At 47.3% G+C, this 27,612-nt stretch overlaps 1 protein-coding gene across 1 annotated transcript; it reads left to right on the top strand.

The window, feature by feature from the left end:
- Nucleotides 1-830: 830 nt before the first annotated feature.
- On the top strand, nt 831-25,485 carry CHMP4B (charged multivesicular body protein 4B). The gene is made up of 5 exons (XM_057432356.1): nt 831-1,046; nt 19,854-20,031; nt 20,771-20,885; nt 21,414-21,540; nt 24,666-25,485. Exons 1-5 carry the CDS (start codon nt 851-853, stop codon nt 24,731-24,733), a joined length of 684 nt encoding a protein of 227 aa, XP_057288339.1. The 5' UTR covers nt 831-850; the 3' UTR covers nt 24,734-25,485.
- Nucleotides 25,486-27,612: the final 2,127 nt, after the last annotated feature.

The raw sequence follows: 27,612 nt of genomic DNA, 5'->3' as shown, positions 1-27,612 counted from the left end.
GAGCGGCTGGTTCATTTTCCTCTCTACCGCTCGGTGCTGTAGAGCACTGCCCGGCCCAACCCTGCTCACAAGAGCGCCTCGTTTCCTTGAGTGATTTCCACCCGGAAACTGTTTCTGCCCCAGATCTCTTTATGATTTAACCTCGTTCACCCCACGCTGTGCCTGGCCGGGGTGTTCGTTACGGACACACGTGCGCGAGGAAACAGCAGTCGTGTATCCAGTAACGGCTGGGTGCTCGGTGCATCGGTACCGTGGTCACAGAGCACGGGACGTGTCCGTGCTGCCCCCCCGGTGGGAGCGTGTGACGGGAGCAGGCCGAGTACCTGAATGATCAACATAAATCACCATCAACGAAGCAACCGCGGCTCTGGGTGTGAGCAGTTCATGCTCGTAACGGGCGGTTCAGGGCCGTCCCCTCGCGCTATCGCGACAGCTCGGTCGGTCGCGACACGTTCCCACCACCGCCAGCTCCCGCTAACGTCACGCTCCCCGTGACGCCGCTTCCTGGTTCCGCTTGGCCAACCGCACCTTCCCGCCGTGCTCTGCGCCGCTCTCGGCCCGCGACTACAACTCCCAGCATCCCCTGCGAGCCGCTCCCGCCTGCCGGCGCTGCGCGGCTGCCGCGGGGCACGCCGGGAGCTGTATGCGGGGGCGGAGGGGCGGGCTGAGGCGGGCGGGGTCGCGGAGCCCTGCGGGAGAGCGGCGGCGGCGGCCGGTTCGTGAGGGGGTTCGGAGGGAAGGGGGTGCGTACCGGGGCTCACGGCCGTGCTCGCAGCCCCCGCCTCACACAGCGGCCTCGGCGGCCCGGCCCGGCCCGGCGCGGCGCAGCGCAGCCTAGCCCAGCCCAGCCATGTCGGGGCTCCTGGGGAAGCTGTTCGGGACGGGCGCCGGCGGGAAGGGCGCCGGGAAAGGCCCGTCCCCGCAGGAGGCGATCCAGCGGCTCCGCGACACGGAGGAGATGCTCAGCAAGAAGCAGGAGTTCCTGGAGAAGAAGATCGAGCAGGAGCTGGCGGCCGCCCGCAAGCACGGCACCAAGAACAAGCGCGGTGAGCGGTGGGGCCCGTCCCCCGGCAGCGGCAGGGCCGGGCTCGGCTGCCCGTGGCGGGGGGGGGGCGGCTGGGCACAGGCCCCGCTGTGTGCCCGCAGCCCCCTTCCGTGCTTGCGCCTGGCCCCGCCCCGGCGCTGCCCGTCCGGAGCCTGGGGAAGGGAAGGGCAGGGCAGGGCAGCCCTAGTCTGGGGGCGACTAACGCGGAGCCGCGTCACTCCTGCCTGGAACCGGGTCGTAAGGGTGCCTGGCTCCTCTGAGCGAGGTCCGGGTTCCGCTCCGTGGTGTCTTGGTTCAGGAAGAGGCGAAGCGAGGCCGGGTGTTGCTGCTGTGTGCAGGAGCAGCGGGGAGAGCAGCGCACCCGTGCGGGATCAGGCGTTGGTTTACTGTGTTGGTTTTGCTTCTAACAAGAAAAACTCCATACCAAAACTCTGCTGAATTTGAGGATTTGGTTAAATATGCTTTTATTGTCGTCAGGGAGCCCTAAAGCTGTATGTGGCTTGTAAATGGATATTAGAAACAGGTGTTTACTGGTGGAACCCGGTCTTTCGGGGGGGGGGAAGGTCTAGCTATGCATATACAAGCTGTGCTTGATATGCCTAAAGGGGCTACCAAAACCTGGAGAGGGGCTTTGGACAAAGGGCCTTTATGAACAGGCCAAGAGGAATGGCTTTAACCTGCCAGAGGGGAGACTGAGACGAGCAGAAGCTCTTCCCTGTGAGGGTGCTGAGGTGCTGGCACAGGGTACCCAGAGAAGCTGTGGCTGCCCCATCCCTGGCAGTGTTCAAGGCCAGGTTGGACACAGGGGCTTGGAGCAAGCTGCTCTAGTGGAAGGTGTCCCTGCCAGTGGCAGGAGTTGGAGCTGGATGACCTTTATGGTCCCTTCCAAAGTAAGCCAGTCTGTGGGTCTGTGTGCTAGTGGTCTGCCAGCCTGAAGACAAGAAGTGAGTTGTCATCTTGTGTATTTCAGTGCTTGGCTGAGCTTCTTCCTTTTTCTGCAGTGGTTGTTGAAAGTGGTGCCTTCAGGAAAGCAGAGTTTGCTTTGTGTCAGGTTTGCCCTCTCTGTGCTGGGTGACAGTAGGAGGTTCAGCTCTGGCTGTGTAGCTGTGGCTCCAGCTCTTGGCCAAGTAGCAGGGGCTAATTTACAGTAATTACTGATAAGGTTCTGCTTCATATCTGTCCTTTGGTCAGTACTTTACGCCTCCTTTCACACTTCAGAGCAGTGTGTTACACCAGGGCTGCTGCTCGCGCTGTGTTTGAGCAATAGAGCACCCAAGAGTGTGGTTGGGTTTTGCAGCAGGGACTGTGGCAGAGGCCTCACTTCTGCTACCCCAGGTGTCTTCTGAAGGACTCAATAGAGCCTGACTTCAGGCTTGACCGAGTTAACTTCTAAATCACATTTATTGCAACAGTTTTAATAAGTCTGAGTTTCTGGTGCAGTTTTGAACCTAAGAGGAGAACTGGGCTTAAAAGGAGAACTAAAATCCATCTCTTTCTATTTTTCCCCTTCTGCAGTTTCTGCATCTTCTGTCTTAACAGTGGTCCTGTTGAACTTCTAAACTTCTCTTTCTGCTGCTGGTTGTGGTCTTTGTCGTGCTCTGCTGTAATGTTATCTCTCACTGCCTTTCTGTGCATGCTGCCCTTCTGTGTGCTCTGGAGCACTTTGGGCAGTGGAAGGATCAAGTTTCTTTGGGGGTGGAGGAAGAAGCAAAACCTGCCCATTCACTGGCAGGATTCTGGGTCAGGCTAATTGAGGTCTGCAGAAGAACAGGATCCTGGTGAGTAATCAAGGAGCTGTGAAAGGAGAAGGGCTGGGGATGGGCTTCTGCTGTAAAACAAACCCTTTGTTTTTCTAGAGGACTCCTGAAACTAAGAGGCCACCTTTTGCTACTGGGCTGCTCTAAAGGCAGCTGATACCTGCTTGCTGGGGAGTGAGGTTCCCTCAGCACAGACTGAGGGGCTACTCATTTATCCCCGTCACCAGCTGAGCTCCAACACACTGCACTTTGAATATGCAATTGTTTGGGTTTTTCCGTCTCTGGCTTCAGGCTGGTTTAAAATCCAGGAATTACTTAATTTTGGTGCAGAGTCACTTAAATTCATAAATAATTGAAGTGAAAGTAAAAATATGTTGGTTTATGTATACGAGTCTGTCTTTTTAATGGAAACACTTTGATATAGTTGAAATGTTTTAGGTAAAACCAATCAAAAACAACTAACCAGAGATTAGTTTTTAAGTTTTAAGCTTCAGGAATCCTTAAGCTTTGTTAGTTCTCTGAGACTTGAGCATTTTACTCCTTCTGTATATACCTGCTGTCCATAGGGAAGTGCACTGTGGGTGACGTCTGTGTAATGCTCAGCTGGCCAGAAGAACACAAATGTCTGCAGCAGTGGGGCAGGGAGCTCCCCTGAAAGCTACCTGGAAAACCTGGAATGCTGTGTCTGTTTTCTCAGAGGAAAGCTGCCTTCTGGCACACTTGGGGTGAGGAGAGGAAACGTTCCCTGCTCCACAGCACACTGTGGAATTGTTCGGGTGCCAAGTGAGCTGTGTCTCTAAAGGCTCATTGAGTAATTCCTGCTGCACTTCTGGAGTCTAAGGATCGCACAGAAACTTAAAGGCTTCTGGCAGGGTTTTATTAATAATGAACTTACTATATATGTATATTTTTCATAACCTGCATTTAGGATGTCCATGCTGTACAACCAGCCAGCTCCTCATGAAACTGAAGTTAAAAGCTTAACTTTCTGGTGTAGATTTCCTCAGTCTGTGCTGTTTCCTGGCATGGGAGGCTTTCAGCATTTACTTATAAGTGCCTTTTTTCTGGGTCTTCCTGTTCTTTCCTGGCTGCACAGATGTGGCACTTCTGTGACCACTGTGGCTTCTGAGGGAGCTCAAGTCGTTTCAGTCTTCTTTTGCTTTTTTCATTCACTCTGATGGCTCCTTCTCATTAGTCCACAATATGGAGCCAGGCTGAGAGAGCTGGGCTGCTTCAGCCTGGAGAAGAAAAGGCTCTGGGAGAAAGAGCAGCTCCAGTGCCTAAAGGGGCTGCAGGAAACCTGGAGAGGGGCTTTGGACAAGGGCCTGTAGGGACAGGCCAAGGGGAATGGCTTTAACCTGCCAGAGGGGAGACTGAGATGAGCTCTTAGGCAGAAGCTCTTCCCTGTGAGGGTGCTGAGGCGCTGGCACAGGGTGCCCAGAGAAGCTGTGGCTGCCCCATCCCTGGCAGTGTTCAAGGGCAGGTTGGACACAGGGGCTTGGAGCAAGCTGCTCTAGTGGAAGGTGTCCGTGCCTGTAGCAGGGGGTTGGAACTGGGTGAGCTTTAAGGTCCCTTCCAGGCCAAACCAGTCTGGCATTCTATGATAATATCAAAATAGCTCCTGAGGCAGGAAGAGGTCAACAGACTTCAAGTGTTAGGTTGGTGTGAGGCCCCTCGGTTGCTTGTGCAGTGTGTTAGGGAGACCATGGTTGTGGCTTTAATGTGCATGGTGTTTTTTATTCATGGGATGAAAAACTTTTGAGAAGAAGGCTGATAGATCTCTTTAGAAGGGTTTCTTGAGAAGATGCAGGTTGATGTTCCCTATTCTGGGGAGAACTAGGGTTATGTTGTGTTTTGGTTTGTGTTCTCGTGGAAATATTCAATGTCCTTTTGAGAACAGCAGACAGTTGGGTGTTTATCTTACTTTTTCTTCTTTTTTCCTCAAGAGGCTCCTCAGCACCTTTAGCAGCAGCGCAGCATGGTGCAAACATCCCTCAGCCAGCATCTCCCTGGAGTTCAAATGTCTTGAAAATAGATGTTGCTTTAACAAAAGAAGTGGCAGCTCTGAGCTCAGTGGTTTGGGAGTGCTGTGCTGCTGCTGCAGCCTTTCATTCCGCTCCAGTTTGTCCATATGGAGGTGGCTCATTACACAGGCATACTTTATCAGGCACTCAGACTTCACAAACCAAACCAAACTGTTGGATCTTGCCAAGGTTATGAAGTTCTGGGGCTCAGTATTCGGTTTCAGCATACTCAAGCTGATCTTAATCACTACTGCTCCAGTTTTACTCCTTTCCTTGTGGCTGTTGCTTTGTCACACAAAGCCAAGCTGCCAGGGGAGTACATGCACATGTAAAGAAGCTACAGGTTAGTTCCTCGATCTCCGGCTGCTTATAGAACCATACAGCACTGCAGCACTCTCAAAGGGAAGAACTTGTGCCTGTTCTGTTCTAATCTCCCCTCTGGCAGGATAAAGCCATTCCACCTTGTTCTGTCCCTACAGGCCCTTGTAAAAAGTCCCTCTCCATATGGGGGGCTCCTTCTCATTTTGAAATGACAATTCCAGAATCTGTTTCTGGTGGAAACCCAAAGCTCAAATTATGCTTTGATATTAAAATTACAGTAGGGAGAGGAGCCTGACACTGTCCTGTGGGGTCATTTTCATAAGTAGTTCATTCTAGACTTTAGATCGGGGTGAATAAATGCAGTTATGTTCCTGCCTGCCACTAGATTTTGCCTTTTGTCCACAGAGACCAGAATGGGTGACAAGCTAATATCATGCCAACATGCAGTAAATACGCTCAGGCTTTAGCAGGAGGCTGACATTTCATGATCTCCTGTCAGCTGTGATTTTTGTTGGGCAGTGGGTTTAGTGCTCTGGTGTCAAAGATTCTCTTTCATTGTAATTTAATAGAACATTTTTTTAGCTCTGATGACTGGGTACACAGAATGGATGCAAACCCACCCTTGTAGAATTCAGGCTGTTCCTGGAAAGAGAGCACTCCTATGTTCCACCCTGTATGAAATCAAACAAACCAGAGAGCTGGGTGTAGGCTGAAGCCAAAAGCCAGGATTTTATGCCCACCCCCAGCTTACAGTAAATCACAGGGCTGCCACATGTAAGTCAGTTTGGCTGATTTGATGGAAAATGTACTGTTCACCACCCCCCTGCCTCTTTAATCTGTCACATCAGTCTGCTGCTCTGGTTTGCCTGTTGCTGTGTCTGGAACTGCCTCTTTCAGTAGCAGCTGAGTTAGTTAACTAGAAACTAACTAGTTAGTAACATGCTGCTGGTGCTTGGTAGTGTGGCTGTGGAACTAACACTGGCTCATGCTGAGTGATGTGGCTGCCACAAGCTGCCTTGTCCTGCCTGTTCCTCTTGTGCTGGTGTTAGCACTGGCGTGGGCAGTGCGTGAGGTGGATTACTTTGCTGATCCAGCCAAAACTGAACTCTTTTAAAAATAAAAGGTTGTTTTCTGCACTTAACCACATAAACGCTGGGGCTGGCAGGGGAGGGAGCCAGGAATGTGTCTGGAAGGATGAGGGCAGTTCTGCCTGCCCTGCTTGGTCAGCTTAGAGGCACTATTTGTGATAAAATGAATGTGATGTGATCTCCCAGGCAGGGGCCCAACTGTTCAGTAACCCCAGAAGCTCCTGCATGATGCTGTGGGCAGTTTTCTTCAGCAGTTTGAGTAGTTCAGAATATTGCACCAATCAGGAATTCAAGGAACAGAAAACTGCAGCCTCAGGCCTGGCTACAGGTAGAGACTTGAATGACCAGAGTGGAAGGGCTTAGACATTAATGGATTGCTTCCAAAAATGCTTTTAAGGTCCTGCTTGATACTTGGCAAGAGAAGTGGTCTCTGTTTCGAGTCAAGTACAGTGAACCTGGTTTTGTTTCCATGATGCTGATGCAGGGGAAGCAGGAGTCCTACAGCAAACATCATCCAGCCCTTCTTTTAGTACTTCATTCTGCTGTGCTCTAAGTCATAGTCTGATGTGAAATGCATTTTTGAGTTCCAGGTGCTTAAGCATAAAGCAGGGCTTCTGCAAGAGAACTGACAGCAGTGCTGGTCGAGTCCTTCATTCCCGCTGAGATGAGCATTAACCACCTCTCTTGGGAAAAGTGTGATAATCCCTCTGTTAAAATAGGTGTTTAAAAAGACAAAACTTGTAGTGTGTAGTTCTGCCCTACCTGTGTTTAACAAAGGGTTTTGGAGACTGCTGGAGTATAGAACAGGAATGGGGGGAGTCTCAAACACCTTTTAAAACAACTTTAAAAAGTGGCATAAATAAAACCAAAACTCTGGCAGATGTATCAGGAACTGAATTTGATGCAGTACATCCTTCCTCTGTCACTGTTCTTGTATCACGCCCTATCAGAAGGGAAATCTGGCATGTTTGCAGCTGCCTACTTTGGGTTTATTACCTTTTTATCTCCAAATGTGCTCATGTTGGATTCTAGAATCAATTTAAGCTCCAGGCCCAGATACTGAATCCTGCTGAAGGAGTGCTGGTTCAAAGCTGGAATTTGCAGGTGATGCATGTTGTTAACTTGCTGTAACCCCTTCAGGCTTGTGCAGAAAGCTGTTAGGTTGTTTCTCACCAACAGAATTAGTGCTGTGCAGTGTGTAGCTGGCCCAGGATGTTATTGTGCTTTGCACTTGTATCATACAGGCCTGTCAGTTCCTTCCTGCTTGTTCTGACTGGATTTTGGGGGGAACCATGTGCTCATACTTGGGCTTCACCTGGGCTGAGCAGCGGGATTGCAGCTGGACCTGCTGGGATGTCAGGGGTGTCTGGATGCTGGGTGCTTGGGTACACTCCGTGGTGCAGCCTGCCCTGCTGCTGGGCGCACAGGTCACTGTAGGAAGGGTGCTGCATCAGGGCTTGGAATTCATAGTGGTCACTGCTCCTTACCTGACAAATCCCAGTGCTTCCAGGCCTGAACTGATGGGGAAGGTTATGGCCATGCTTCATTGCTGAGCAGGGGATTAACCGAACACACAAGGGAGGGATGGTGTCACACCAGGAGGAGCCTGCAGCCAGTTCTGTCCATGAAAAGGATTATTGGTTGTTTTGCAGTTGTTCTTGGGTTTGGCGTTCAGGAATGACCTGCACAGAAGGGTATCACCACCTCTGAGCTCTTGTAGTTAGTTGCCTGTTCTGCTGCACTGAGTGGACACGTTTGCAAGACTTGTGTTGCAGCTCTGCATGTCCACAGGCCTCTGTGCCTGCTTTTCTGGTAGCCCCCTCCTGCCCGCAGAGATGTTCTGCATTGCTCCTGTGTGCTTGTTCTTGCTGGAGGCAGCAGCAGGCTGGGGGTGCTCTGTTGGCACTCAATGAGTCTGGCTGGGAAGAGACCACTGTGATGATTTTGGCAGCTTTTTGCTCTCCCCTGTGAAATCCCATCTGTTTTGGAAAAAACAAAGTTGTTAACATTGCCCTGTGTGTTTTTTGAGGCAGTGTGTGCTGCTTGTTCCAGAGACTTTGCATGGGATGTGGTGTGAGCAGGGAGGACGTGGCCTGACCTGCAGCCAGGAAGGCTCCAAAAGAGAGAGTGTGGAAGTGGGGTCTGGAGTAAAATCCTTTTGTTCACTCCCAGCACTTAGAACTAGGCGATTCTTGCAAAACTATAAATTGAAGCAGCTTGCATTGTTTTCCATGAAGTTTGCAGCCAGTTGTCCAGCAAACTGGACACAAAGTACCTGAAACAAAAAGGATGCAGTTGAAGGGTTCTAAATAGGCCACATGTCAGATGTTGATAAACCTTTGCTTTCCCTCAGACAAGCCAAGGCCACAGCGCGTGATAAGGAGGTTAGTTCTGTTATCATCCCAGTGGAGTCTGAGCAGAAGCAGCATCACAGTTGCTGAAGATGTTGGCAGAGGGAGGCAGCTCTGCTTGCAAGGATGTGCTCAGATTGCAGGTGAGGAACCTTCCCTGTGGCCAGTACTGAGGGCAGTGAAATGGCCACAGTGAGCTCCTGCTGGTGGGAGCACAGGAGAGCACAAGTTGCCCTAGTGATGCTCGGTGCCTGGCTGTGGCAAAGGCAATAATAGTCCTGCCCATGGTGTCCTTGCACTTGGAAGCCCGGTTGGAAAAGGTCTTCTGTGGCTTCTTCCAGGTTCACTGCTGGAATGAAGCCTTGCCAACAATCATTTTTATAGGGGCAAATATAAGAATAGGGTAATGATACAGACAGTGGTTATCTTGAAAGTCTTGTCCTGATTGGCAGCAAATGATGGAAGTTTGGGGTTGTCCAAATAGCCATCCCTTTGGTACACACTGGGACGTGCATGCTGATTCTTGTGTGCAGCAAGTGAGGGCTGAGCTCAGAACAGGTTTTCATGACTGCTGCATTTCTCATTCTGAACTTCTTCACCTGCCTGTGCTCCTGCAGACCTTGCCCTCCCCCATTTCAGGGAGCCCGCTCACCAAGTGCTATCAGTCTAACTCATGCTCCATCCTGGGCTGTGCTGCTGCACCTTGCAGATCAGATCTGGAGCCATAACCAGACAGTACCATCTTCCACTGCAGCTACTCTCCAGCCAGCAATTGCTTCCAAACAGAGTACAAGATGAACAGGGCTCTGTCCCTAGTCCCTCATCCAGTAGCTGTGATGTGTTGAGGTCAAGAATTGGTTTAGACACCAGGTAATCCAAGAGGCTTGGCACCGTGGCCACCACCCTGCAGGCACAAACCTCCTCAGGTGGCTGTGTAACTGCATCTTGAGCTCATTTGGTTACTGCCAGGTTCCTCTACGCTTTCAAAGGCTTGCGGTATCTTTCACTGTAAAACATGACTTTTTGGAGTCCCTCTTTCATAACATCAGCTATGTTGGCTCTTCCACTAATGTGGTGCTGTGTTACGTGTTACCAAATATCCACATTGTAAGTGCATTTCATGGCTTGGCAGGAGCTTATTCAGGTTTAAAGATGTCATGTTTACTTCCAGGTGACTGCACTGAGGTGGCTCGGATGTAGTGGAACTGAAAAGAAGCACAAAGGCCAGGGTGACAGCAACATCAGCCAGTGGTATTCAGAAACTTGCAGGTGATTTTTGGTTAGTTACGAAAAAAAACAAGTTGCTATAAAGCAAACTTCATTGTGGGCTGGCTACGAGCTGTGGACAGTCACTACAATCCCCCCTGAATAACATGTCTTGATGGCATCCCCATGGTGGGCTCAGCATGGGCAATGTCCTGGGAGGAAACCCAGTGGTAGAAAGTCTCTTCTGGGAAGTGCTTCCCTGGCAGCACCATTGGCTTCGGGAGCTGGGTGCTGCTGAAGGGAGCAGGATTGCCACGAGGAAATGCAGTTCTGGCCTCAGGAGGTGCACTGCAGTGTGGCCAGTTACGTGTGTGGAGGGGGATTCAAGGAGTACAAGTGAATTTTTTGATTGAAATAAGTATGGTTTCTCTTATTCGCTTTAGAACGTCTGGGTTTCTGAAGGTTTGTGGTTTTGAGTTTTCTCCCTTTTTCGTTAGTTTTGGAATCTGAGCATACATAAAATAAGTTTTCATCTCTCCAAATAGCAGAACTTCACCAGATGAGATGTTAAGAGAAGTGCTAAATATTGTGACAGCCTCAACGTAATTCTTAGGCTTGGCAACACTCTAATAGCAATCGCCCAAAGCTGGAAAATGCCTGATGGATTTACCCAGGCAGCCATTGGCTTCATTCCCCAGGAACAAAAGGTCTCAAAATGGGTCACTAAGGATAAAATCTTCTGAGTTCTGTGACTTGATCGCAAAAATAGTATTAAGCATAAGGAATTTGGTTGGTTGGGAATTTCCCTGTGAGAAAAGAAGAGTTTTATGCAATCCCAGCCTAGTTTGTTTTGGAAGGGACCTTAAAGCTCCTCCAGCTCCAACCCCTGCCACGGGCAGGGACACCTTCCACTAGAGCAGCTTGCTCCAAGCCCCTGTGTCCAACCTGCCCTTGAACACTGCCAGGGATGGGGCAGCCACAGCTTCTCTGGGCACCCTGTGCCAGCGCCTCAGCACCCTCACAGGGAAGAGCTTCTGCCTAAGAGCTCATCTCAGTTTCCCCTCTGGCAGGTTAAAGCCATTCCCCTTGCCCTGTCATTATATTACTCTGTGTTTCAGGAACACCACTGTAGTCTCGGATTCTGACCTTTGGAAACACTTTCTGTGCTCCACATGAAAATGGCTGTGACTAGTTCATAATGAGGGAGCATGACAAGGAAGTGTGTTACACTTCCAGCCTTGCACGTCAGCCATGGCATGTGGGACAACATCAACTGCTGGTGCAAAGGTCAAGCTGATGCTGCTCAGAGCACTGAGCAGTGCTGCAGTCACTGAAGGAGGTGGTGGTTACTGTTTGCTGTGGGTATTGCATGGATCAAAGCTGTGATTGCTGGTGTACTTTTTCCCATTTACGTTTTTATAGCTGTTTAGAACAGGAGTGCTGATGTTGTTTAATCTCTTGCACAATAGACTAAATGTTCTGGCACTGCTTTGCTCAAGAGGCAGTTGTAATCTTGTGTTTTAAGTACAGATAGGACAAAAATCTTCTTCTAAGAAGTTTGGTAAGATTAATGGGATTTATAGCTACCTTTTTAGCTGCTTGAAGTACTGGAGGACATTTTGTGAATTGCTTTAATTTGCCTTTTTGATTCCTAGGATTTTTTTTGCGACATTGTAGGCACTTTGCTAATTCTCAGTAGAATGAGAGATGGGAGTTGGTGCTTAAGATTGAGCTCCTCCACTGCAGGCAAGGCAGCCAGTGACTTCTTACTCCTCCTGATGCCTCTTGTTTATCCCAGTTCAGGGGCAGTGAGGATGCTGGTTGTGATTAAATTTGCTGCTGAGGCATATGCCAGGAAGACAGAGTGGTATCTTCAGGAGCAGCAAGAATAATGATGCTGCTTTCTGTTGAGCACATTGCAGATGGATACACAGTGCAATGTGCCAGGCAACAGGAAGTTGAGCATCTCAATCATCTTTAGTGTCTGGGCTTTCTGCTGGTGACCCTTGCATCTGGGGAGCTCTTCTCCAGGTATCTTGCACTCTTTATTTTGGTGTGTCTGATGTTTGGTGTACGTAATAATATGTGAGGCTGCTCTGGAACTCTTTCATCCCATATGAATACAGCTGGTGTCCTTCTGCAGTGCTGTCTCTGCTGCTGCCATTTCTTCTCTCGTTTGCCAGAGACAAGGTAAGAATTAGATGCAAGATAAAGTTATATTCCCCCTCAGTTGGAGTTAATAACCCACGTGTCTTCTTGTTGAGAAGCCTTTTACTTTAGAAATGAGTGTGATTTTCCAGCCCATATTTGCAGAGGCAGCAACCAGTGGGGTTAAACTCTGGGTTCATAAACACGTGGACCTTGATACAGGTCTGGTTTTGAATCCAGTGAAACTCTTCAATTATATTCCCAGTTTTCCTCAGTGTTCTTTGAAGTAACTGGGCCTCCTGCTCCTCTCAAGTTGAGACATGTTTTTGCCAGCAAAATCTGGAGTTGCCAGGATGTAGAAGTCTTAAATTCTTCCTTGTTTGTATCTGCAGATCTGTGTTTCTACTAGTGATATTTAAGAGCATTAATTTCTACTAGTGATATTTTAAAGCATTAACCCAGTAGAATTGCTGTATGTGTAAATAGCCCATTAACATTGCTTGTCCTCAAGTGCAGAAGCAGTACTTATTTGTAGGAGGACTGCTGATTTTTAACTAAATCACCCACATGTTCATAGTCAGTTTTTCCTCTCTGAATGCAGTACCATGTAGTAAAATTGTTTTTATTATCTTGCAGCTTCTTATCACAGTGGAGGTTTTTCTTATTTCACTTAAAGTGCTGTAAATATTGCAAGGAAAAGATGAAGATTTATAATGGCTCTGTTAATAATAATTATATACAGGTTGAAATACTTCAAAACCACCTAGAATCATAGAGACTGGTTTGTGTTGGAAGGGACCTTAAAGCTCATAGAGTTCCAGCCTCCTGCTGTGAGCAAGGACACCTTCCACTAGAGCAGCTTGCTCCAAGCCCTGTGTCCAACCTGACCTTAAACATTGCAGGGATGGGGCAGCCACAGCTTCTCTGGGCACCCTGTGCCAGCGCCTCAGCACCCTCACAGGGAAGGGCTTCTTCTTTATATCTAACCTGAACTTCCCCTGTTTCAGTTCAAACCCATCACCCCTTGTCCTATCGCTACAGTCCCTGATGAGGAGTCCCTCTCTGGCATCCTTTTAGCTCACTTCATAGACTTGAAGCTGCTCTGTGGTCTCCACGCAGCTTCTCCTCTCCAGTCTGAACAGCCCCAATGTTCTCAGGTTGTCTTTGTACGGGAGGTGCTCCAGCCCCTGGTCATCCTCATGGCCTCCTCTGGGCTTGCTCCAGCGGCTCCATGTCCTTCTTATGTTGAGGACACCAGAACTGCACACAATGCTGCAAGTACACTCACGAGAGCAGAGTAGAGGGGCAGGATCTCTTCCTCATGAGAGCAGAGTAGAGGGGCAGGATCTCTTCCTTTGACCTGCTGTCACACTGCTTTTGATACAGCCCAGGATGCATGAAATGGAATTCTTACACATAGCATTTCTTGAGAACAAAGTGGAGTTATTTGGGTGAGCAGTCATGCTTTGCACACAGTGCTGAGGGAGGAGGAGAGCCTGGCTACGTGACTCCACTGTTTTCACTTCTGAATGTGCACTACTCAGACCATAACACCAGTTCCTGCTTATCAGTCCTGTCGGAGGGCTGGGTGCGCCTCTGGTAGGCAGAATGATGAAACCCTTCTTGTTGTTCACCTGGACAAACAGGAAGTGTGAAACTGCTGGAATTTCTGAAGGGATCTATCACGGAAATGCAAATCAATAGGAAATTTTGAATAGTAATTTGGAGTTCATCAACTGAAGACTAAATAAATGAAACCCCCTCAATGTCAGACAAATACACCCTCACAAAACCCAACCCAGCTAACACAAACCCCCAAACAGAGGAAGAAATTGCTTTTTATGTGTTATAAAATATTGTGTGTTAAAAAGGCTGTTAAGTGGTCTTCAAATGTACTTTAATATGTGTTCTTCCATTCAAGTTGTTCTATCAGTCAGTCCAAATCCAACTGCTTTTGACTTGGCTGCTGTTGTACTGGGCTGACTCCTCTCTGGGAGCTGATGTTTCCTTTGTGAGATTCTCTGTGTAAAGAGGACCTGCAGAGGTTAAAGTCTGGTGTCATTAACACTGAGCCATTTTCTATTGCTTTGCCAGTGGAAAAGGGGACATAAATTATTGAAATCCATTTGAAGTGGTCAAAGCTCTGTGCTGAAATCTTTATGAACAAAAATTGGCTCCAGCATCCCGGTCATAGCAGCTGATAATAGAGACAATGGTCATATCAAAATGTCACATGGAGAAGCTCATTTTGAGCCTGCTCACTGTATCCTGATGGATGGCAGGAGTCACCCAGGTAGTTTTAAACGTATTACCTTTAATTTAATTGTAATCACATCTGTAACTGCTCTTCCCCAGTGAATACCTCATACCTTCTGCTGAAAACTTTACTAAAATTCAATAAAATATGACTGTTATCTGTTTGTTGTTTTTTTTTTTTTAGGCTATTTTAAGTGCATGCAATTCATAATGCACATTGTACTTAGGAGCTAGACCACACGCTGGGCCTGTTAGTGATAAGGTACAGGTTGTAAAGGAGGTGTAAAATACTGAGTGGTTACTGGCGGGCTCTTGCTATCATCTTGGAAAACAAAATTGCCATGGGGTGAGCAGATCTTTCTGCTGTCATTGGGTCTGTGTTGGTTCATTAAGTGAAGGTTATCTTAAATGGTGAACTCCTTTTTAATAGGAAATTCGAAGTCTACCGCCAGTTTTCTCTGCCCCAATCAGTTATCTAATCCCTGGCTGTTGAGCAGGTTAGGAGAGTAATTTGTCTGTTTGTTGTTGTAAAATGGTTCAGCAACTACTGCCTTCTCCTCATACTAATGGGTTTATAAGTAATAGGGATATAACATGTAGAGACCTTCTAACAGTCTTCCAGTTATCTTCTAACAGTGCCTAAAGGGGCTACAGGAAACCTGGAGAGGGACTTTAGACAAGGGCCTGTAGGTACAGGGCAAGGGGAATGGCTTTAACCTGCCGGAGGGGAGACTGAGATGAGCTCTTAGGCAGAAGCTCTTCCCTGTGAGGGTGCTGAGGCGCTGGCACAGGGTGCCCAGAGAAGCTGTGGCTGCCCCATCCCTGGCAGTGCTCAAGGGCAGGTTGGACACAGGGGCTTGGAGCAAGCTGCTCTAGTGGAAGGTGTCCCTGCCCGTGGCAGGGGTTGGAGCTGGAGGAGCTTTAAGGTCCCTTCCAACGCAAATAATTCCATGAAATTTCAAGAGTAAGTTAATCCCAACCCAAAGACAGGATGCTCTGGGAGGAGAAACTTGTGGTGTCACTGAGCACCTTCCGTGGAGCATCCCTTCACACCAAGGGAAGGCTGCTTATGGGACAGTGAGTGCTGACTATCACCTCTCTGTACCTGTTCCTGGTGTGCAGGTTCCTCTGCACCTGAACTCTGGCTAGGCTGGAAAATAAAGGCTTTAAACTTAATATGCGGTCACAGGTCCTGCTGAAGCGGTTCCACAGCAGTTAAAGCTGGCTATTAAATGATGCTGCCTACCTATGTAATTACTGTCTTGGCAGCAGTGAAGGCATCATTAGGGGTGTGGAGCCCAAGGGTTGCCAATGCCACAGCTGCCTGATGTGACAGCAGCCCTCATGAAGAGCAGAGATGGGCCGTGTTGCACCTGGACTTGAAAGGCACATCCATTTCTTGCATGTGTGTGATGCCAGAGGATGTGTTTGTAGCCTGTTATCTCTAGTTCCTATTTATTTCAAATTCTGGAAACTTTTATTTTTTTGCAGAGAAAGAGCCAATGCCATTCCCATCTGGTGAAGTACTGAGAGCTTTGACTTCAATGAAAACTTAAAAAGGGTTTATTTCTCTTGTAGTACCTAAGATTTCAGTAGGGTTTATGCTGCTGGTATAGACTCTTTGCAGGAAAAATGGTGCAGCTGCTCACTAGTTTCAGAAATCAGTGCTTAAATAGGAGATAAAGTAGCTGTAGATCAGAACAGAATCACCTCCTTGGATCTACATCTCTGTCAGGTACCCCCATCCTGTAAGGTATGTAAAGTATGATGGCAACATGTGGAACAGCTGCAGGTCTGTTGTCTCTCCTAACACAGACTGGTGCTGCTCCTGCATTTCAAGCAGGATTCTGTGGCTCTTCCCCCTTGCCTATGTCTGACTGGGAAATGGCCCCTGGCTCCCATTGATGCCTCCAGATGGACTGTTACTGTAGAAATTCCTTGGGAGCTTTGAGCTGGGGGTATTGATGTGGTGCTTATCCAGAAAGAGCTGCAAATTGGGCAGTCAGGCCTCAGAGATGGAAAACTGACTTAACTGCAATGGTCTTAAACAAACATGAGGATGCTGCAAGGGCTGGAGCAGCTCTGCTCTGGAGCCAGGCTGAGAGAGCTGGGCTGAGTCAGCCTGGAGAAGAGAAGGCTCCTGAAGGGGAGACCTGAGAGCAGCTCCAGTGCCTAAAGGGGCTGCAGGAAAGCTGGAGAGGGGCTTGGGACAAGGGCCTGTAGGGACAGGCCAAGGGGAATGGCTTGAACCTGCCAGAGGGGAGACTGAGATGAGCTCTTAGGCAGAAGCTCTTCCCTGTGAGGGTGCTGAGGCGCTGGCACAGGGTGCCCAGAGAAGCTGTGGCTGCCCCATCCCTGGCAGTGTTCAAGGCCAGGTTGGACACAGGGGCTTGGAGCAAGCTGCTCTAGTGGAAGGTGTCCCTGCCCGTGGCAGGGGTTGGAACTGGATGAGCTTCAGGGTCCCTTCCAACACAAAGCAGGCTGGGATTCTCTGAATGTGAGTGTCCTAAATTAACTTTTTTTTATTAACTTGTTTTTTTGTTAACTTTTCAGCTTAATAAAACCTTCTAGTTATAAACAAGAACTTTACATTAAAAGCTGGTTAAGCTGCAAACCCAGCTGAAAATAAATTGCAGGAAGCTGTGATCATCTAATTTGAGGCCCTGAGTGCCTTATTCCACATTCCTCAGTGCTTTAAGCTGCAAAAAATGGCAATCCCTTGTGTAAGATTTTCCTCAGTGCAGAAGCTCATTTATCACTTTGATGTTAATCGACCTGTGCTAAATATTTAGTCCAGACTGCCCAGACCCAGAAACTCTGTGCATTTCCCTGTGCATAGTGTTGGGGTTGTGGAGCAGTCCTTGCTGCATTTAGGCTACTGCAATAGGTGTTTCATAGAGGAGGTTGAGCAGGGGCTGGGCAGGAGCAGTGCTGCAGCTTGCGCCCAGGTGGGAGAGCTGTGCTGTCTTCAGGGCTTGCAGTGGATCCCTGCTCTGCTGTGCAAGCTGGAGGGCTATGTACAGTGCTTGTAAAAGCAGGAGCCTTGATCTCTGCCTACAAATGATAAATGAATGAAGGAAAGGATTTCTAACACAGAATGGAGGCTGGCAGTGCATTCTGGTACACTTGAACTGGTGTGTGTGGGAAAGGGAGGGCATAGGGTCACAGTCCTGATACAAGCTCATCACAAGGTCTTTTACAATGATTCTTGCAGTGTTTGGTGTCCAGGCAGCTTGTTTTCAAAGTACATAAGCACGAACTGCAGCTAAACTGTAGCTGTTCTCAGAGAAAGCTGCAGTGGGGAGCTGTACATAAATTGTAGTTCACTTGGGCTTGTGTAATGGTTGTAAAATCTCTGGGTTTGCCAATAATTCTTCATGATGCACAAAATCCTCCATAAAGAATGTCTAATCGCTGACACTTCCCCAGCATCTGTCACTACATAACCACAGCCCATTAACAGCTTTATCTTTGAGTAAGAAAACTTTATATATCCTTAATAAAGCCATTAGCACAGAATTAACCAGAACTAAATACACCAGCAGTGTGTTACTCAGCGCTTTGTGATCTGGCGTAAAGCTGGAACATGTCAGATGATGTTTGTGTTGTGCTTGATTCCGCAGAGCAAATGCTGTCATGTGTTACACAGAACCCCAGGCCTGTTCCCGCTCCTGTCAGATGAGGCTGGATGTTGGACTGGACCCAAAGTACTGGGGAGATTCACTGGTTGTTGGAGTGAAAGGCAATGAAGGGGCTTATTTTGGGTCTTTGGGTTCTGCTGGAACAGTGGAGGTGACCTGTGCTCTGTGGTTTCAGTGGCTTCTGCTGAATTAACCTGTGTGACTCTGTCCTTGACAGCCTTGGCAGTGCTTCACAAAGTACTTCTTCATTCTCTCATCCATCAGTGTAATTCTAAAGTAAACCAATCCAGCATATTCACAGCTAGTTGTAGAACTGAAGATATGTGTAAGGTTCTGTATGCCAGGGTGTCATCTTGAAGGACTGTCAAGCTTCTCATGATGGCATCTGACAAAGTACAGAGTGGCTGCAGGACCAGTCTGCTTTTAGGAGAGGAGCTACTTCATGTGTATTATGGGACCATACTCATCATGCCACAAACTTATCCCCCTCAGAGCAGAGATGAGGGAAGCTGTCTGCTTCACTCCTGGAAATTTGCGAAGGTTTGAGATAACATCACTTAGAGATTGAAGGGTCCAAAGCCTTTATTTGCCACCATTCCTGGTGCATGTGACTGAGCTTTGGGAGGTCACAATGTGGATTTTCAGCAGAGCTGATCCTATGTCATGTTAACTGTTTCCTGCTGGGAGTCTCACAGAGATGTAGAGCACTGAAGGAATGAAGTGTGCATGTGGCTGAGTTCAGGAGCCGGGAGCAGGACTGGCAGGACAGAGCTTGTGTCCATGCTGAGGTTGTGAAGTACGCAGGGCTTGAAGCAACCTGCTCTTGTGGAAGGTGTCTCTGCCTGTGGCAGGGGCTTGGAACTGGGTGAGCTTTAAGGTCCCTTCCAACCCAAAACATGCTGTGATTACGTGACCAAGACTGTCATGCAGTGGACAAGTCTGTTTGTAACAAAAGGAGAAGTAGAAACACCATGAAGGGAAGCTGCACTTGGGCCTTACTCATTGTTACAGTTGGTGTTGGTCTGTTAGTGCTCAGAGCTTGGTAGGTTTTGCACACACTGCAGCTCCTACCAAAGCTTTTAGCCACATACAGTGCAGATCAGATGCAGATGCAGTTTGTGTTCACTGACAGTATTTTGGGAACAGTGTGGTACCTGTTGCCTGTCCGGGTGTCTTGGGAAGAGCTCGCTGTTGCCTGTTGTCATCCATTGGGTGCATACCTGTCTGGGTGGGGTGGAGCTGAGCTTGGAGAAGTCTTAACCTGTGCAGCGAGTTGGACCAGTCCTCCTGCACTGGTGGATCCCTGCTGGGTGTAGAGTTCTGTGTTGGTGCTGTTGTGGGTGGGCTTCTCTTGCAAGAGCTTGCATTGTACAACTGCCTGTGAGCAGCAAATGGCTCAAACCAGGTTCAGTGGTGGCATCTCTCATCTCATGTCCGTCTGTAGAGACTGTTGTGTGGACAGGACCTTGGACTAATAGGGAACATGCACAAAGCTTGTTTTTATAGAAATTCTTCTAGATATGTACAAAATGTGCATTTCAAAGCATTAAGCGGCAAAGCTGAAGAAACACTTGGTTTGTATTTGAATGAGCTGCTCCTGTAGGAACCTGTTGCAGCTCTGTAACCTCACCTGGCAGGAGCTGCACCACCAGCTGTGCCCTGATGCGTTGGAGTGATGGTGAACAAGGATGTTTTTAGGTGGCTCAGCTTGGCTATTGAACCTGCTGGGTTTTGTAGTGTAGAGTCTGGTTTGTGGTGTGTTATGAGTGATCCTTGAATAGTTTCTTGGCATGCTTCTTTGTGTGACAAGAGGTGGGCAGTGGGCATATGGCCACCTTTAAACAGCTTTGTTGAAGGAGGTGAACACAAGGTTAGGCAGCTTAGTTTATCTAGGAAGAAGAGGGGACAGCAAGCAATAGAATGTGCAATGTACTCTGTGCTGAGTGGCGTTTGGGACAAGATGTGAATGGCTTTTTGGACATAAATCTCACAAATCCTTCCCTTTTCTTTGTTCAGCTGCTCTTCAGGCCCTGAAGCGTAAGAAGAGGTACGAGAAGCAGCTTGCACAGATAGATGGCACATTATCAACAATTGAATTTCAGAGGGAAGCCCTTGAGAATGCCAACACGAACACTGAAGTGCTTAAGAACATGGGGTTTGCTGCTAAAGCTATGAAAGCTGCTCATGACAACATGTAAGTTATTCCCTTCTGCATCTTTCCATAGGACCTTTAGTTTGTCGTTTGTTTGAGCTGCTAAATGCCAAGTGTTTCATAAACCAAAGGTAGAGCTAGAGGAGCTAAATGTTCTTTTAAAATGCTCTAACTTAAGCTAAAATACTAGATATACTTTGACATTGAACAAAATATGCAAGTATCATGCTTTCTTAGTTTCCTACACTTTTGTACAGCACAAAGCTGCTGTTTTTGTCCAAAAGAGAGCTAGCACCAGTGTAGTCTAAAGCAGATGGGAGGGTGCACCAGTTACAGATCCATCTAGTAGCAGTGAGCATTTTAAACCTCAAGGGAAGACTTTAATGTCTTTCTGTGCAGTGGAGTTTGTGTTTGTAGCAGTAATTAAAGGTAAACTGCATTGTGGGAATCTTGTACTTGCTCCAAAAGCAAATTATAGATGTAATAATGCTGGATGAGGGAACAGTTTATTATTAATAATGGTAATGCAGAAGAAAACCTCTTCGTATGAAGGCTTTGTATATAAATGCTGTGAGCTAAGCTGCAAGGGCAAAGTAAAATACACATACACAGTTTTGTTGAGATGGGGATAGCATTCAGATTTGCATGCAAAGTATATTTTGGGAAAGGACCTTATAAATATCACCATGGTGTGGTGTCTCTGCAGAACCCAAGAAATAAAGCCTGAAGCATCTCTTGGGAAAGTGTCTGATTCTATTGAACTCTTTCCTTTCTTTTCCAGGGATATTGATAAAGTAGATGAATTAATGCAGGACATCGCAGAACAGCAAGAGCTGGCAGATGAGATTTCAACAGCCATCTCGAAGCCAGTAGGATTTGGGGAAGAATTTGATGAGGTATGCTTGAAATTTGCCTCTTGATATCATAGAATCATTTATGGTGGAAAAGAGCCTCAAGCTCATTGAGTCCAACTGTTAACCCAACACTGCCAAGGCCACTAAAGCATGTCCCTAAGCACCACTTCTACATGTCTTTTAAATACCTCTAGGGATGCTGACTCATATGAGATCTTTCTTTTAAGATCTGCCTATTGCATGTGTCTAGATGTAGTTCTAGGATGTAAGTTCTCTCCTAGAACCTGTTACTGGCTGTTCTTACAGTGCATACAGCAGCTGTGGCCCTGACTTTCTGCTGAGAATGCTCTGATTTGAGAATGAACTTAGATTTCTTGTTCCCTTCACTGCTTTCCTCACCTACTGAGAGCTCATGTACAGGAATTCAGGCTCCTCATCTCCTCACTTTGCTCTCATCCTGTGCATTTAAGCTATTCTCTTTAATAATATGACCATATAAACCTAGTTGCTAATAAATATGACTTAAAATTTCTTCATTTTTTTCTTCTTTTTCCTCCTTTAAAACCCTAGGATGAACTCATGGCAGAACTAGAGGAACTAGAACAAGAAGAACTAGACAAAAACCTGCTGGAAATAAGTGGTCCCGAGACAGTACCACTACCAAATGTGCCCTCAATATCAATACCATCAAAGCCAGGTATGGATGGAGCTTTACCAGAAACATCTTGGATTGTTTCAAAGTATGTTTATTGCAACTGTCAGCTCCTCAGACATGAGAGATGTAACTGCAGGCAATGCAGAGATGTTGCTTCATGAATCACAAATATATCTAGTGCTGTTTCTCCTTGGGGGTAACCTGCCTTTCAGGACCATGCAAATGAATATCCATCACAGGAACAGTTATTATCTCTTCTAGCACTACCAGTTTATCCACAGCGTGGGTGATGCTCAGGGTAGAGTGGAGATGTGTTAAAAGGAAGCCTTCTGCCAGTAGCTACTGGCCCAACAGGGAGGTAATCTTGACAGACATCCTAAAGCAGAAAAAAAGGGAGTGGAGAGTAAATGAGCTCTTGGAATTAGTCCCAGGCTGGTGCAGATTCCCACACTGAGCCATGCTTCCTGGCTGCAGCTTTGGTTTTCAACTTGATCACAGCTTTTGGTTGGAACTAAGCTCAGAGTCCCCTTTGGGGATGGCTGTTGGTGCCTCTGATGTTTGAATATACTCAAGCTAGACAGTACCAAACTTTGGTCATCCCAGTCTTAGAGCACATGTATCTCGGAAATCTTAATTACTGTGACGATTTTACATGGGGAATGGGCAGGAAATGTTCATATTTACACAGGCAGTTCAAAGCTGCTGTTAAATGTGAACTACTCTTCTATGCACTAGAATACCTCATGAAATATCCCTGAGCTGGAGTACCTGGCATGCGTTAACGGATATGACACTTTAGTAGCCTATTTTGCTGAATCTGCCTTAGTGTGTGATGAATAAGTTGTTTTCCTAATGTGTTTGCCTAAATAAAAAAAGCCCAAAACAATAGTGGTTGAAGGTATTCCCAGTTGGTCAGTGTGTCTGTAATTACCTTGCTCCCCTTGCAGGCTTAAAAGGACTTGGGCGACATCAGACACTGCCAAACAGCAAGGTTCTACTTTAGGTGGCATGCTGTGAAGTTTGCTCCTTGTGCCTTTATAGTTCTTCTCTTATGACAGAATTGATTTAGTGTTTTCCTCATTGTGTCTTGGTTGGCAGCATTGCTGACAAGTGATGATGAGAGGGGAGTGGGTTCTATCAACATAGTTTAAATCTGAGGCTTCATCTAGCTTCAGATCCAAAAAGCAGAAGAAATAGATGAAGTAAACATGTGCCTTTTCATTTGATTTCCTAGCTGGTTAAATGGTTTTTGTTCTCTAAAGAGTCTTTGGGTATGGATATTAAACCATACCGATTTGAACCCAGGTACACCCAAATACATAATATTCTTGCATTATATTAGGTAGAGGTGGCTATGCACTAGTAAGAGGCTTTGTAATTGTGCACATATTTAACTGTACAGCATAAGAGTTACGTAGACAGAGCACTTTCTGAAAAAAATAATACAAATTATGAGTGTTTTTGTAGTAAAAATGATGAGTATAAAACTCAGTGTTTTATAGGTTATATGTTAAGCTGTTTTTGGATGGAAATTAGAATTCCATTACTGTATTTAAAGGGCATCCTACTTAAATAAAACTGCTCCAAGGCTGGCGTTTGGGAAACTCTGGGGTTCTAGGATGGTGCTGGGTGAGGATTTGGTGTGGCTTTGGTTTTGTTTTTGTAACCTAAATTGTTTGTCACTTAAAATTGACTTAATAGACACCAGGATTAAAGGTTTACTTTTGGCCATCATAAGTCAGGCTTTCAAAGCGGCTGCTTCACCTAACAAGGCATTGGAAGGAAGTAATGTGCCTTCTGCAGTGGAGCTGCCTCTATTACCTCCTTTTCAGTCGCTGAATGGAAAATGCTCGCGAGCTTTCCTGCTTTTCCAGCTCTCAGGAGCTGTCTGGATTTTGACTTAATCGGTCTGAATGAGAAACTTTCAGCTGTTGCCTGTCAGCTGAGTTGATGTCAGAAGGAATTGAGGGAAAAGCTGGTTTTGTTTACGGGAGACTGGAGGAGCTTAGTATAGCAAACCAAATTCCAAACTTGGACAAATGATAGGTCTGGAGTTTGCCTTAAAGCTGACTCAGTTCTCTCTTACACAGATGCTTCATTGGGAATGACACAAACCACTTTGAGTAGGAATTGTTTGACCCTTTTTTTCCCTTTGAAGCAAAACCATTGCAGCTATTTCTGGGTTAAAACCTTTTTGCTCAGTTAATGGTTTGATGTCCAAAGACCGAATTTGTCCCATTATGACAGATAGCAGCATTTGCTCCCCTGGAAGGATGAGAAATGATAGCAAGGCAGTGCTGCTCAACATTCCCATCCAACCTGCTAGAGGAGAGCAGTAGCCCATACCCATAGTTAGCTCTTCAGCCCCTTGAGGAGCTTGAACTGTCATGGGACTTGGAGGTCTCCCAATTCTGTACCTGGTTAGACCAAATCACAGTAGAATCACAGAATCCCAGACTGGTTTGGGTTGGAAAGGACCTTAAGCTCATCCACTTCCAACCCCGTGCCATGGGCAGGGACACCTCACACTAGACCATGTCACCCAAGGCTCTGTCCAACCTGGCCTTGAACACTGCCATGGATGGGGCATTCACCACTTCTCTTGGGCACCCTGTGCCAGCGCCTCAGCACCTTCACAGGGAAGAACTTCTTCCTTATATCCAACCTGAACTTCCCCTGTTTCAGTTTGAACCCATCATCCCTTGTCCTATCACTACAATCCCTGATGAAGAGTTTCATTTGTTGCCCTTTGAAGACTTCATGATGGAATAAGGAATTAAGTTTTTATGGGGGCAATGTTGTAAAATGGGATGAGTTCCTGTAAGAAACTGTCCCCCTGAGAGGGGCTCAGAAGCTGAAGGCCTGGGGTCTGCTGAAGGCTGATAGAAACCAACAGACACCACTAGTCACATGTTACCCTTCATGTAGTCTGTGTTCCTGCATGCAAGCTGTTGGTTTTCCACTTGAAGTGGTAACATCAGGAAGTTCAGCCCATGCTGGTTTCTCCAGAAGGCACCTTTTACTTCAGTTCGTGTGTGGTTTTTATCCTCTGCTGGCATTTGGTGCTTCATGGATTGGTTTGGTCAGTGGCACGGAGGCTTCCCTTCTGCAAAGAATCACGTTCTGCCAAGATTCTCACTCATTGGTTTCCTTTTCATGTTTTGCAGCCAAGAAGAAAGAGGAAGAGGAGGATGATGACATGAAAGAGCTGGAAGCTTGGGCAGGAACTATGTAACCACAGCAGTAACCGGCTGGCAAAAGACTTTGATTACCTATTCTGGGTGCAAATGTGTTGTGTTGAGGAGAAAGCATAAGCAAAATGTCTTTATCTTTAATTTTAACCCGAAGCAGTGGGAGCTGCATTGCTGTTTTCTGCGTAGCATGGTCTGCACAAAGGAAAGAGAGGGGAGCAGAGGGAATTGCCTGCAGTTTAGACGGTTGAATTGCTGTAAAAAGGTCTTTGCAAAATCAAAACATTCAGCTTTTGGACTGTGCTGCTGCCACTGCTGGATCTTCATCTGCAAACTTTGGGCCATATTGAATTGAAGTCAGCTGAAAAAAGAACACTCTGTCATTTTAAGTCAGTTTAAGTGTGTCTAGAAGTCTCGTAAGGCATTTCCAAACCAGGACAAGTCGTAAGCCACCATCGGCTTCTTATTGTGTTTAGGCGCAAGAATGCTTTAGGTTTTTAGTTCTTTGCAAGTTCTATTTATATCCCTTGACTGATTTGTGGCCAGCCTTGTGTTTGTCACTGCAGCAACCTAGTCACTACTCCCATTTCAATTGGTCAGGAGGCTTTGCAATTGGCAGATGCTATCTTGGAAGTAGGGAAGGTTTCAGTTTCAGTTGTACATTTTTCTACCTAGCACTACAATGTCGATTGCTTTTTTGTGATAATTCATAACCCATTCAGGTACATGCACACAATTATTTTAATTAAGAAACTACTATGGATTGCACTGTATTAAATATCTCGATTAATTTTCACCTGGGGCTGTTGGTGTCAGTTCTTTTGTGGTGTTTAATCTGGCCATAACTTACCTGCAGTTTGGCCTCTTTCTACATGAGTAACATATGGTGTTTAAAGCTAGTTGGGTGTATGTACTACACTTGCAGAAAACAATAGCTGAGCAACACTGCCAGAGGGCTGCTTCAACTGGTTTATTGTAATGACACTGTGGTCCCTCATGTCCAAATGCCCACACTAAGGAGAAGTCAAAGCTGGATTAATAGTGGAAGCAACAGGTTTAGGATAGAGCTGGGAGCCTCAGCTCTATGTTTTTTGTCATAGCAATGGTATCCGTTGTGCACTGTTCTAACAAATGTATTTTAAAGCACTGGTATTACAGGAGTTCTGGGTGAGCATCTCAAGTGCAGTGAAGTGTTGTAATGGAAGTATTCAGGTGTAGCTGGGAGAGGAAAAGAAATCCCATAAGCACCGTTAATGCTTTTAAAGTTACTGCTGTAGCAGCTCAGAAACTGTAAGTGAGGGAGCATCAGCTGGCAGCCCAGCTGTGCCTGCGCTGTGCTTTCCTGCCTGCTCAGTTAGCCAACTGCTTTAACTAAAGGCAGAGCCTGTTCTGCACAGCAAGGGGCTGGTGCAGTGATGAGTGTGTGTTGTGATTCCCCTTTACTTTTAGCCAGGCAGCTGGAACAGCCTTATTCTTTACAGCCTGTTTGTTCTGGATTATTTTAATAAATGATGGGGTGTTTCTTAATCCAGCAATTTATTAGTGTGTCTGAGGACCTTTCTGCTTTGAGTATCACTGAATTCCTTGATGCATTGCATTGTATCAGTGAATAGCTAAAATACCTGGAGTAAAATGAAATGGCTTTAACCTGCCAGAGGGGAGACTGAGATGAGCTCTTAGGCAGAAGCTCTTCCCTGTGAGGGTGCTGAGGCGCTGGCACAGGGTGCCCAGAGAAGCTGTGGCTGCCCCATCCCTGGCAGTGTTCAAGGGCAGGTTGGACACAGGGGCTTGGAGCAAGCTGCTCTAGTGGAAGGGGTCCCTGCCCATGGCAGGGGTTGAAGCTGGAGGAGCTCTAAGGTCCCTTCCACCCAAACCAGTCTGGGGTTCTGGGATTTTACTCACACCAGTGATCTGCTTTTGTACCTTTGGGACACAATGAACACGTAAGAGCACTTGCAGAAGCTGGGCAGAGAATGGCTAAGGTGGCTTTGCTTTCAGTGCGGTTGTGAACCTCAGCAGATGTCCTCCATGGGGCTGCAGAGCACTTGTGTTGCACAGCAGGTGGGGGCTCTTCTCTCCCAGGAGCAATGGAAATCCATTGCTCTGTCCAGTACTGCTCTCTATGAAATCCATCTTCTGTGTCACTGGATCTTTACTTTCCAGGTGTATGAATGGATTTTCCATGTGCCTTCTCTCCAACAGGTTCTCTTTCTGGGAATTAACATACAGACATTTAACAGCAAGAACCTTCAGTGTAGTGTTAAGTAGGCAGGTAATAAGCAAGGCTCCATTAACTGCAAGTGGATTTGCTCATTAGTTAATGCATGGTGGTAATGGGCTCTTGGGAGGTGCTTCCTGAGACTTCCCTGGTGAGTGTGAAGAGGTCGATGGAGTGTTTGGCCTGGCACACGGATCCTGGGGCAGCAGGAGCTGAGCAGTGGGAACCATCTCAGGTTGTGGTGTGTGTTCTCCAGACACAGTCACAGGAGCCTTCACTAGCAGAGCTGTGTCCGGGGAAGATCCCACTGTGCATGGCCACTGGTGGGGTCAGAGGGGCCTTCAATGCCAGCCACAGCAACAGAAAAGGGGCTCATGGCTCCAGAGAGGGTCTGGGAGCTGGTTCCTGCAGTTGTGGAGAGCCCAGTTCTGCCCATGCTCAGCACATGGCTGTGGTTCACTGCCATAGCGTGGGCAAAGCTGAGCCCGCTCGGTGCCTGTGGGGTGGCAGTTGGTCAGTGTGGGGCTCGGGATGGGAGACCTGGAGAACCTGTGTCCTTGGCTCAGGAAGGGGAATGTGGCTGTGGTGGGAGGCAGGGGCTGAGGTGCTGTCTCAGGAGCTGTGTTTGTGGTGCTGTGATGGGAGGGAGCAGGAATGCTTCCCCAGCTCTTCAGGAGCTGCTGCACCCTGCACATGAACAGGCCA

The sequence above is a fragment of the Pezoporus wallicus genome, unplaced genomic scaffold, assembly GCF_028554395.1.
Source record: "Pezoporus wallicus isolate ANWC-B61680 ecotype Strahan unplaced genomic scaffold, APGP_CSIRO_Pwel_v1 contig_8090, whole genome shotgun sequence".
Taxonomy (NCBI): Eukaryota; Metazoa; Chordata; class Aves; order Psittaciformes; family Psittacidae; genus Pezoporus; species Pezoporus wallicus.
Note: the sequence above shows the minus strand (reverse complement) of the source record. Positions and strands in the feature narration are given on the sequence as shown.